The 12,892-nt window shown below is 42.7% G+C and overlaps 1 protein-coding gene across 3 annotated transcripts in view; it reads right to left on the reverse strand.

Annotated features, from left to right (window-relative positions):
* The window catches only part of LOC127582363 (transducin-like enhancer protein 4), a 182,993-nt gene that overhangs the window by 95,109 nt on the left and 74,992 nt on the right, over positions 1-12,892 (reverse strand). For all 3 annotated transcript variants that reach the window (XM_052037533.1, XM_052037532.1, XM_052037534.1), the window contains exons 5-6: positions 5,554-5,616; positions 4,746-4,850 (exon numbers count right to left, since the gene is read on the reverse strand). In XM_052037533.1, coding sequence (XP_051893493.1) covers positions 4,746-4,850; positions 5,554-5,616 — 168 coding nt within the window. The remainder of the gene's footprint in view (positions 1-4,745; positions 4,851-5,553; positions 5,617-12,892) is intronic.

Raw genomic sequence — 12,892 nt, forward strand, 5'->3', positions numbered from 1 at the left:
AAAACGAGGCGTTGCTAGCCCCAGGCCTTCAGACGCCATTCTTTCTCTTGCATGTGGTCCCTTTACTTTAAGACCGAGGCCGCTGTCACCAAACCTCCCTCAGGATGATGGATGTTTTCCAGATGTTTGATACCACGTCAAAGCAAGTTGCAGAAAGTGTTGTGTTGGAATGGTTGGGGATTAGTGGAGGGGGAATGAAAGGGATGTGGGTAAGAACACACCACATTCAGTAAGCTAGAAATTAACTGCAATGACAACCTTGCTAGACTAGAATGGCAAAGGAAATATGCATACAGAAAGCAGAACATGGGTCAAACACTGCATGCCAAATCAAACGTTTAATAATTACACCAAGGCTCAGCTTCAAAGTCACTCATGAAAGGAAGCTTTTAATCAATCTTTGGTTGCTGTCCACAAGTTAAAACAACTATCTGAATTTTGGTTTTCTTTCTGTTTATCTTCTTGCATCAGTATTAAGCAATTTTGATCAAGCATTGCTCCCTTTAGTCCTTAGGATACCTACTGCAGTTCAAGTCACCATCAGGCACACTATATGATTAGCAACTGAATTTAGATTTAATGGCTGTTATTCTGCAACAGGAAAAGAGGGTAAAATTAAACACTTGACATTACTGGTCAAATCAGTTACTTTCAGGCCATTAGTGTACTTGCTGCATTATTAGCAAGCTTTTATCAAGATCAACATATATCAATCACAAAATCAGCAGAATAATCTGAAAATTTGATGACTCCCAAATAACAGTATGTTAAATATTAGATATTAATTCAAGGTATCAGCTCATCAAATGCCAAGTACAACCTGAAGGTAAATCCTGATGTGATACAGTGAACAAAAGAAAATGGATCAATTTTCAACATCCAGTTCACCCTTGCTCTTTTGAAGTATATTCCAGTTAATCCCAACTTTCCCTATTATTTTTCCACAATTTTTTCCCCTTGTAAGTACTTATTCTATTCTCTTATTGTCCTGTATCCAATAGTTATGCCTTGTGTTTCAAATCCTAACCACCTGTCTTTAAAAACTTCTTTTCCTCTTGTTCTTTTACCTATCACCAGGTCTGTGCACGCTCTGGTTATGGGACCTTGGAGAATGTTTCTTCTATTTATTCTCCCCGAAACCTAAGCAGTTTTAAAGTCATCATAAGAACCAGCACAAACTGGATGAATGTAATGGCCTCCTCTAGTCCTGCGTTCCACGATTCAACAGGATCAGAATCAGGTTTTATTATCACTGACATATGTCACGAAGTTTGTTGTTTTGCAGCAGCAGTACAGCACAAGACATAAAAATTACTATAAGTTACAAATATAAATAAATAGTGCAAAAGGGTAGGGTTCATGGACCAGAGATCTGATGGCGGAGGGGAAGAAACTGTTCCTGAAATGTTGAGTGTGGTTCTTCAGGCTCCTGTACCTCCTCCCTGATGGTAATAACATGAAGGGGGCACGTCCCAGATGGTGAGGGTCCTTAATGATGGATGCCGCCAATCAGCCTGTTAAAAGCCACACATTCATACTGTGCAACAATTTACTTTCTGCTGGCCTGTAGGAAGTGCACAGTGATAAAAAGAAACTACTTAACTGGAATTCATAGGATACTATTGATGCTGAATACAGATGTGCCCAAATTGGATTGTTCCACAGCAATGCACTTGAACCACCCTCTTCCCCACCACCACTCTTGAAGTTTATTTGGGAGGAGAAATTTGCAGGCAGAAACTCAGATCTGCAAATCCCAAACACATCAGCACTCATTAATCCACTATATATATTCTTATATATAGAGTGATAGAGCACTACAGCACAGAAACAGGCCCTTCGTCCCACCTAGTCCATGCCGGACTGGTTTTCTGCCTAGTCCCATCTACCTGCACCTGGACCATAGCCTTCCATACCTCTCTCATTCATGTACCTATCCAAACTTCTCTTAAATGTTACAATTGAAGCCGCATCCACCACTTCTGATGGCAGCTCGTTCCACACTCGCACCACCCTCTGAGTGAGGAAGTTCCCCCTTATATATTTCACCTTTCACCCTAAACCTATGACCTCTAGTTCCTGTCTCACCCAACCTGAGGGGAAAAGCCTGCATTCATTCACCCATCATAATTTTGTATACCTCTACAAGATCTCCCTTCATTCTCCTGTGCATATTGATTAAGGAAACTTTCCTGAACACATTTGACAAATTCGATCCCATCAGTCCTTTTACAGTACGGGAGTCCCAGTCAATATGTGGAAGCTTAAAATCACCTACTATCACAACTTCATATTTCCTGCAACTGTCTGCTATCTCTCTACAAATTTGTTCCTCTAAATGCCGCTGACTATTGGGAGGTCTATAATATAGTCCCATTAACATGGTCATCCCTTTTTTATTCCTCAGTTCCACCCAAATTCCCTCGGTAGTTGAGCCCTCCAGTATGTCCTCTCTGAGCACTGCCATGACATTTTCCCTGATGAGTAATGCCACCCCTCCCCCTTTAATACCTCCCTCTCTATCACGTCTAAAACAACAGAACCCCGGAACACTGAGCTGCCAGTCCTGCCCCTCCTGCAACCAAGTCTCACTCATGGCTGCGATATCATAATTCCACATACAGATCCACGCTCCAAGTTCATCTGCCTTACCTACGATACTCCTTGCATTGAAATAGATGCAACTCAGAACATTAGCCCCACCACACTCAACCTTTCGGTTTCCATCTTATAGTCTTAAGACCTACTTTCCCCACAGTTTTACCACTTGCTGCCCTGCCACTCTGGAACCCCCCCCACCGAGTATCACCAGCAAACCTTCCCGCAAGGATATTGGTCCCCCCTTCAGTTCAGGTGCAAACTGTCCCGTTTGTACAGATCCCACCTGCCTTGGAAGAGAGCCCAATGATCTAAAAATCTGAAGCCCCCCCCTCCTGCACCATCTGCTTAGCCATGTGTTAAACTGCACTATCTTCCCATTTCTTGCCTCACTAGCACATGGCACGGGTAGTATTCCTGAGATCACCACCCTGGAGGTCCTGTCTTTTAAATTAGCACCTAACCCCCTGAATTCACGTTGCAGGACCTCGTCACTTTTCCTGCCTATGTCATTGGTACCAACATGTACCATGGCCTCTGGCTGCTCACCCTCCCCCTTAAGAATGCTATGGACTCAATCCGAGACATGTCTGACCTGGGAGGCAACATACCATCCGAAAGTCTCGTTCTCGTCCACGGAACCTCCTGTCTGCACCCCTAACCAATGAATCCCGTCACTACCGCTTGCCTCTCCTCCCCACTTCCCTTCTGAGCCAAAGAGCCAGACTCAGTGCCTGAGACCTGACCATTGTGGCTTTCCCCTGGTAGGTCATTCTATTGTCTTGAGGGAGGCCCATTCATCCCTTCAACTCCATGCTGGCTCCCAGGGGAGCAATCCCATTAGTCCCATTCCTCTCTCTATTCCTCCTTGTACCCTGCAACTTATTCGCTCAGATGTCCATCAAATCCCCTTTGACTGTTTTTCCCATTAACCCATACTAAGTAGTAATGTACAGTAGCCAATTCATCTACCAGCATGCACTTATGACCCAATTGCCTAGAATCATGCAAGTGATTTTTACTGGAGTGAACTGCTAAAACACTTCTGGGTCATTTTGCCTTGCTCTGAAATTGGACCAGCTGCATTCACCTTTGCACTAGATATGGTTTCTACATTGGGATCACCCGGAAATGATATCAATGCTCCTTGTAAAATATTTAAAGAAATTGCATTAAGTTTCAGCACAGGCTATCATGGGTGACTCTAGGGATATTAAGGCTTTCCAATACTGTGCTGGAGTGGGGACCTACATGTGGCAAGTTCCATATTCAGCTTTCACCATCCTGGTTCCTCAGCTCCCGTTTCATCAACACGACCATTGTCTGCACCACTCCCTGATGTCACTGACAATCTCCCAAAGCCTATACTTAGACAGCATTTAAGAGTTTTAAGAGTAATAATCTTTCAATTTTTCTCACTAACTTTAATAAATGTAATAGTTTTAGAGTAACTTTCAAAAATATTTCAGAAGAAAAGAAACCATTCATTATTTTGATTGCTATGACAGCTGGTTAGGCCCAGGCAACTGCTTAGTCAGCGACCAAAAGGTTTATCCGTCCATCTTGTGTCCTCACCGCCAGGTTTGTCCAGGAAGTTCCCATTGGGAGATCCACACAAGCACAAGCTTAGTTCACAAGATTATTGTCACTTGCTATCCATTTCTGTCCATAAATGGATTTTTTTTTGAAACTGCTGTATGTTGAAGTGTATCTGATCAAAAAGATTGTGCAGGATGAGTATTGGGGAGGGAGAGGTTAGGTGTGGTGGTGACCTGTTTCAACTGGGATTTTGCTTCTGCTGCCCACTGATTGGTCATTACATCAGGAGAAGCAGCACCGTGTGATACATCCAATATGGAACCATTCCAGGACAGTTAAAGACTTAAGTTTCCCATCCAAGACCTGGCTTGTGCTTGGGAGCTGCAAAGCACGAGTGGATTTTTTTTTAAGCTGCTACATCTTAGACCCACAATCTTAAGATGAAGTCATGGTTCCTACTTCAAACACTTGCAGGAATGCGAGACCACCAATCCTTCACTTCTCCGCCTTTGCTAGACTAGCTCTCCCCAAATTCAGTTATGTAAAACTTCCAGCAAAAGTAAATGTTAAAAAGTCCATAGGAATTAGCATTAATCAGGTATACATACTGGGGGTGGTAGAATAGGAAGTCCTCGGACCCCAATTGCAGCATTTAACTCGCCCATGGTCACCTGCTTTGCACGTTCAATGGTCTGGATTACCTGTTGTTGATGCTGGAAAGACACCAAAATGAAAACCAGTAACATTGGATGGAATAAGCCATTTCACAGTATGTGCATTCTAGTAAGCTGGTTAAATCCGCTTTAGAGTGAAACAGGTTAGGGTGGACATTATCATAAAGCACTTTCGAAATGATGTTTCCCCCCCTAAGGGTTTCATCTCCTAGCATCCAAAAGACAGCACATCATAACCTCAAAAATGCTTAATTGGCTATCTGGTACTTTGGAATATCTAAGATGGCCATAGGTACCATACAAATGCAAATCCATCGTCCTTATACATAATAAAAAAGTATGATCACTGCTCCTTTCTTTTCTGTTATCATCTATAATTAAATATGATAGTGTAAATACTGGAAAATCTAAAACTCCATCTTATGCAAGAACAAGTTATAGCCTCATTGATTCCTTCTAACCCAAGGCAACTTGATCCAAGAACCCAAAATGAAATAACTTGTTGCATAGTCTTTCCATTTCACAAACCTAAAACATTAGTTTCCATCCTGTACAATTCTATGATATTATTTTGTTACAGATATGTTAAATAGAATTCAACTATTTCACAAATTTTAATAAACACACACAAGAAAAATCAAAAACCAGACAGTGCCTAGATGACCAGATATATTACAAATATTAAACTGATTCATTTAGAGGAAATTAACAAATTTTATGACAGCTAAAAAGTCATACTTACTTCTTGTGAGAGGTAAGGAAGGAGCTGAGCACAGATCACATTCAGTCTCTTCGCTATTTCAGTCTAGGAAGAAAAGGATTGGTTTTGTTTAAACATCCAATTGAGAACAGATCAGCATGAATTTGTGCAGAAAATGGATGCAAGAAGCTACTGCGAGTGCAATGCATACTGCAATTCATTTGGAACAACAGTCGAGGTACCTTAGATCATGTGATAACTAGTTTGGCGTATTCTAGAATAGGGAAGCAATTGCCAATGAACATTTTTGGTAGCTCCCCCATCAGTTTCATGAGCAAGTCCAGTTTTAGCACTTATTTAGCTAAACAAGAAACTGTATATCCAGGATCACTCTTTAACTTCTACGTTGGAGACCAGTCATGCAGCTTGTTGACCAATAAACCCACAAGTCATAGACTCAAGAGTCACACAGCACAGCCCTTCCATCCTCATCTTTACTAACCCCATTTACTGTAGCCTTCTACATCTTGGCAATGCAAGTGCTCATGCAGCTAATTTTTAAAATGTTACAAGAGTACCTGGAGTCGTTATGTTGCTACTTTACAAAACACTGGTTAGACCGCACTAGGAGTTTTGTGTGTAGTTCTGGTCCCCACACTATAGGAAGGATGTGGTTGCACTGGTGAGAGACACATTATGGGGAGAGATTGGATAGGCTGGGTTTCTCTTCTCTGGAGCAAAGGGGGCTGAAGGGTGATGTGACAGAGGTTTATAAAATTATGAGGCACAGATAAGGTAGATTGTCAGAATCTTTTCCCCATGGAAAGAGTATCAAAAACAAGAGGGCATAAGTTTAACGTGAGAGGAAGAATTGTTAAAAGGGGACTTGAGGGGTAGGTTTTTTTAAATACAAACACACAGTGGTTGCTATCTGGAACTCACTGCCAGAGGAAGTGGTGGGAGTCAGATACAATCACTATTTTAAGACATACTTAGACATGCACTTAAATAGAATACAGACCTAGTGAAGGCAAATGGGATTGGTGTAGATGGGCAAAATGGTCAGCATGGATGTCATGGGCCGAAGGGCCTGTTTCTGTGCTGTAGAACACTATAACTCTACTGCCTCCACCAACCTTTAGGCACTGAGCTCCAGACTGCCACCACCTTCTAGGTGAAATATTTTTTCCTCAGATCCCCTCCAACTCTCTTGCTCCTCACCTTAAACCAATGCCCGCTTACAGAGGTCTGTCTTAAGGAGAAACTGTTCTTCCGACTTATCCTATCTATGCCCCTCATAATTTTGCATACCTCTACCAGATCTCCCCTCAGCCTCCTGCAGAGAATTAATTACTCAAAATACAAAATGCTGGAGAAACTCGGAGGGTCATACTATTAACAAGCTAAATGAAGACATAAAGGTATGAAATTTTAACCTTTGGCTGGTAATGCTGAATGCGTCTGAAAGCAAATAAAACTGTGAAGGGAACCACAGCTCAGTGGTTCTTGTATGCATTTGATGCTGAAGTCTAACAAAAGAACTTCTCCCGAAAATTCTTCTGCTTTTATTATATATAAAGTTACAGGGCCATTTTTAGCATCAATGTATTGGACGTAGAATTGGAGTTGGTGGAGCCTGTTTATTTTACGCTACAAAAGCAAAGTCCAAAATGGTGTTGGCGACACATGCCTGGAATGTTAATGATGCTATATTGGCAAGAGTATTAGCACGTGCACACTGAACATCTGGCTGACATCAATCAGTGTGTAACATCAACTTGAATACATACAAAACTGAACGGCAGCAGGAAGAACCCCCACCCCCACTTCTCAATGTGACTTAAGGGATCAGCTACTTAACAGGATGGTTGCTAGCTGATTATTTCTTGCTTCAATTCTGTGAAGTGTTTGATGCTTTCTAAAGATGGCTCAAGTTACAAGGTAGAAAATTTGTTTGCTCTCCTTTTCAAACACTAAGCTTTCAAAATTGACTGAAATGCAGACTGGCTGTGATTAAATGCTTTCTACCCAAAGGCTTCCATGAAAAAAAATTTGCAATATTCCCGTCCCCTGGGAATCTCTGGCACATGATTGCTCAAAGTGGAGAAGAAGCATTTGGGATGGTATAGAGAACAGAGTCTGTGCATTGGGTGCACACTAAAGCCCTATGAATTAATTAAAAATAAGTTTGAAACAGGAGAAGGATCACACTACCTCACAAACTACCCATTTGCCTGACCAGTCAGGCACTCCTGCCCCATCTGTGGAAGAGTCTGCATTCCCACTACAACCTCACTTGTGGAGACACAAGAGACTGCAGGTGCTGGAATCTGCAGGGAGCAACACACAGTCTGCTGGAAGAACTCAGCGGGTCGAGTAGCATCTGTTGTGGGGGGGAGGGATAAGATTGTTGACATTTTGGGTCAAAACCATCTGGTCCTGGTTACAGGAGATCACAGGAGGCTTTGAGGACTGCTGCTCTTGTACTGTTATATAAAAAGGGAGGATCAGAGTAGTTACAAGCCAGTTAGTTTAATCTCAATAATGGGAAAATTACTGGATTCATTTGTGAGGAACACCATAAAGCTTCCTTTAGGATGGCACATATTAATCAAGAAGAGTCAGCACAGATTTTTAAGAAGCTGGTGGGATCCAGAACTCACTACCTGAAAATGGTGCTATGGACAAAAAAAAAATCACATCATATTTCCAAAGTACTTGAACTGTGATTCAGGGCCACAGTCCTGGCACTGGAAGATGGGATTAGACAGTGTCACTCTATTTTGACCGGTATACATGGGTCAAGGTGCCACCATCTTTGGGAGATGAGGTGGCTACTTTAACTGGTCTAATGGACCTTGGGGTTTGGTCAGTTAGAAGATTGGATGTGATGGCATTGCTTCATTTGAACAGAGGAGACCCAATTGATGTGTATAAGATTATGAAGGCCCCAGGTAAAGCAAATAGGAAGGCCCAGATCCCTTAGTGGAGAGGTCAAAAATAAGAGGGCATAAATTTAAAGTAATTGGTCAAAGGATTAATGGAGAGAGGAGGATAAGATAAGATAAAAAATAAGATTTCTTTATTAGCCACATATACATCGAAACGCATCTTTTGCGTAGAATGTTCTGGGGGCAGCCCACAAGTGTCACCATGCTTCCAGCACCAACACAGCATGCCCACAACTTCCTAACCCGTACATCTTTGGAATGTGGGAGGAAACCGGAGCACCCAGAGGAAACCCACGCAGACATGGGGAGAACGTACAAACTCCTTACAGACAGCGGCAGGAATTGAACTTGGGTCGCTGGCGCTGTAACAGCGTTACGCTAACCGCTACACCACCGTGCCTGTCTGTCTGGAAATCCAAAGGGTGGCAGGAGCCTGGATTTACAAGCTGAAAGAATGGTACAGGCAGAAGTGCGAATCCCACACAAGCCTGAGGAACACAACCATCTTCCCACCAGGCGCGTTACAACCTCCCAAACTCACTGAATTTAACTATTTCCAATAATTAGCAGTTCCAGCTTTGTACAATTTTCTTCTTTAGGTAAATTCAGATTTTATTTGCCTTCTCCTATTTACAACCTCCTCCAAGCCAACATTTTGTTATAATACCTCAATCATGTCTTCCACCCAGCTCCATGGCATGTTTGTCATTAACTCTCCCACTTTCCACCCATTACTACCTCCTTGCGTTCTCACTGCCCTTCCCTCTTTCTGCACGTTTAAATCTTTTGCTTCTCCCACTTTTGATGAAAGGTCATGAATACAAAATGTTCAGTTTCTCTTCCCACAAATGCTGCCCGACCAATCAAGTACTGTATTTTCTGGTTTTACTTAACTCGAACAAGTGACAGTCACTCATGACACTGGCCTCCTGCTGGAATGTCAGTCAACAGCAGCTGACCATTGCAATCAATACAATTAACAGGCAGTGCCAAGCATTCATAATGCCTGCATAATGGAGACACAATAGATTGCAGATACTGGAATGTGGAGCAATATACAAGATGCTGGTGGAACTCAGCGGGTCAGGGAGCATCCATGGACAGTCAACGTTTTGAGTCAATACCCTTCATCTGGACTGAAAGACAGAGGGGAGATAGCCAGTATAAAAAGAGGTGAGGAGAAAGGGTGGATCGGGAGCTCACAGGCGATAGGTGGATCCAGATGAGGAAGGGTGATAGGCAGGTGGAGGTGAGGAAAGTGGAAATAGCGACAGAAGCTGGAACATGATAGGTGGGGGCCACAAAGGGCTGAAGATGATGGAATCTGGTAGGACAGGAAGGTGAAGCATGGGATCAAGGGAGGGAAGTGGGGAGGGCAGATAGGAACAGTGAGGGAGGGGACCCAGTGGGAGGAGTATGTGGGTGATGGGCAGATCAAATGGGCAGAGAAGCAGAAAGAAACAGGATGATAGGAGCTGGGGTGAGTGTAGGAAGAACTGGGTGTATCAGTGAGAAAAAAAAGACACAGGGGTAACAGTTTGCCAGAAGTTTAGAATTCAATGTTCATGTCGTTGAGTCGTAGACTACCAGGTGGAATTGCTGCACAACAATGAATGGCTAAAAGTTAATAAGGATCCCTGCATCAGTCGGAAGGCCATGGTACTTAGGTCTACCTACTTTAAAAAAAAGACAATGGGGTTGAATCCTCCGGCAACGTTGGTAGCTCCCAGCATTTAATTAGGTTTTAATGCTGAAGAGTAATGTCAAAGCACAAGCGGCAGAAGGCAGGCCTGGGAGACATTGTACTTGCTCCGGAAGATTTCAGGCACATAACCAGTCATGCTGACAAACTCATCAAGCATACAAAACCGAAAATAAAAATTAAGCAATTTAATGTGACTAGCGCTGTAAGGGAACAAGAATGAAAAGGAGAAAAGGTCAGACTCCCAGAAAGGAAATAACCAGACACAAACATTCAAAAATGTGCTTTATTAGATTTCCAATAATGGAGGTAACAACATCTCAAACGTATTTTACGTCAGTACATAACTAAAGGGCTGTCAGCAATCACACACTATGCAGTCCACACAGAGACACACAGACATTAATTAACTTCAAGCTCCTGCACTATGGTTAAAAAGCACCATCATACTCTGCACGACAAGAAGGGGCAAATTAGGTCGCTGTGCATCATTTTAAAGACATAGGTCCTCCATTAGATTCATGTTACTTACTGAATTTCAGAGCTAGCAGAATACAGATTAACTCCTTCATAGTTAGTGACAACATCTCAAATGAGATTCTTTTTTTAAAATAGCCTAATGAGCATTGCTGCAAACTGAAACTGAATACGAGGTAGATGGTAATCGGAGCTAACGTGTGGGCATGACAAATGTCAAAATTCCACCCCCTTCCCTTGGCTGTCCTATGTTATGAATTCACAGTTAGCTTCCTGTGCTTCAGTCAAGTGGCCCATTGTTCCTTCATAAACAGACAGTGAACATCAGTAGTTGCTCAACAGCTGGGGGATGGGGCTTTGCCACAAAGCCCAATCCCCCTCACTCATGTACCTACTTAATAGAATGCAGAACAGTACAGCACAGGAACAGGCCATTCAGCCCACTGTGTCTGCACCGACCATGATGCCAATCTAAATTAATCCCATATGACTGCACATGGTCTAAATCCCTCCATTTCCTACTTGTTCATGTGCCTGTCTAAATGCCTCTTAAATATTGCTATTTTATCTGTTTCTATCACCTTCCCTGGCAGTATGTTCCAGGCACCTACCACTGTGTAAAAAAAATTCTCACAAATCTCCTTTAAACTTTCCCCCTCTCACCTTAAACCTATGCCCTCTAGTATTTGGCATTTCCACCCTGGAAAAAGACTATCAACCCTACCTATGCCTCTCATAATTTTGTTAACTTCGATCAGGTCAACCTCAGCCTCCAAACCTCCAAAGAAAACAATCCAAGTTTGCCCAACCTCTCCTTATAGCTAGTACACTCCAAGCCAGGCATCATCCTAACATCTTCTGCATCCTCTCCATAGTCTCCACATCCTTCTTATAGTGTGGCAACCAGAACTGAACACAACACTCCAAATGTGGCCTAACCAAAGTTTAATTCAACCACTAGAAACCTTGGCTTATTCCACCACACCCCACATCCTCTACCATCCTCATTACAGGGGTGAAGTTAATAGCACCTCTGGTGTACAGCTTCAAAATATATTTTTATTGGTATAGTACATTTTTAACATTATCAGTTGTTTGTAACCATTAAAAGATTCATGTCTGTGCCTGTAATAAGCAACCAGAAGCCCAAATGACAGCCAGATCCATATCCTTGAAATATTGGACAGTGACATAACGATCAAAAGAAGTTCCTTCACTAGAGCAAAATGTAACATCCTGGAATTCTTGGAGTTTGTACGTTCTCCCTGTGTCTGCGTGGGTTTCCTCCGGGTGCTCCGGTTTCCTCCCACATTCCAAAGACGTACTGGTTAGGAGTTGTGGGCATGCTATGTTGGCACCAGAAGCATAGCGACACTTGCGGGCTGCCCCCAGAAAACTCTAAGCAAAAGGTGTATTTCACTGTGTGTTTCAATGTACATGTGACTAATAAAGATATCTTATCTCATCCAAATAAAATTTATATTACTTGATCTTTGGCAATGAGACACAGAGGGATTTTACTATTTAAGCATCCTACAAACTGCATTCTGGAGCAGGATTCTTATAGAGTCAGAGTTGTATACGGCACAGAAAAGGGCCCTTCAGCTCATCAAGTCTGTGCCAACTGTCCACTGCCCAGTTACTGTAACCCTACACTAATCCTTTTAATTCTCCTTACATTCCCAACTTCTCTCTAGGCTCTCCCACTTACCTACACACTAGGTAAGTGACCTACACGTCCTTGAGACATGGAAGGAAACTCACATGGTCACAGAGAGAACGTGCAAAATCCTCACAGAAAGCACCCTAATTCAGGATACAATGTGGGTAGCTGGAGTTGAGACATGCCGCTCTTATTCCAGTTAAATTTTGAATTGAAGCAAACCAGTCAAGAAAGAAAGTTACATGAACTTCTTCTGCATTCATGGAAGCTTTCCCTTAGCCAGTATGTTGCACTACCAAACGCCACATACAAAAGTATGTGACTAAGCAAGTCTTGCATGTGGGAGAAGTGTGGCCACACCATCTCATGGCTCATTTGGCACTCATCACTAAGCTGAATTCAATACCACTCCCGAAACCGGCACAAACATTTTAATCTCCAATGCAGCAATGATGGAAAGCTACACTGTCATAAGTTTCAAACACAGGCAAATCGGACTAACTCAGACAACATGGTTGGCATGGACTGGTTGGGCCGAAGGGCCCATTTCCATCCTGTATGTCTCGAAGTGCCTGCTTCTGGATGAGA

The sequence above is a fragment of the Pristis pectinata genome, chromosome 24 (genome assembly GCF_009764475.1).
Source record: "Pristis pectinata isolate sPriPec2 chromosome 24, sPriPec2.1.pri, whole genome shotgun sequence".
Lineage (NCBI taxonomy): Eukaryota > Metazoa > Chordata > Chondrichthyes > Rhinopristiformes > Pristidae > Pristis > Pristis pectinata.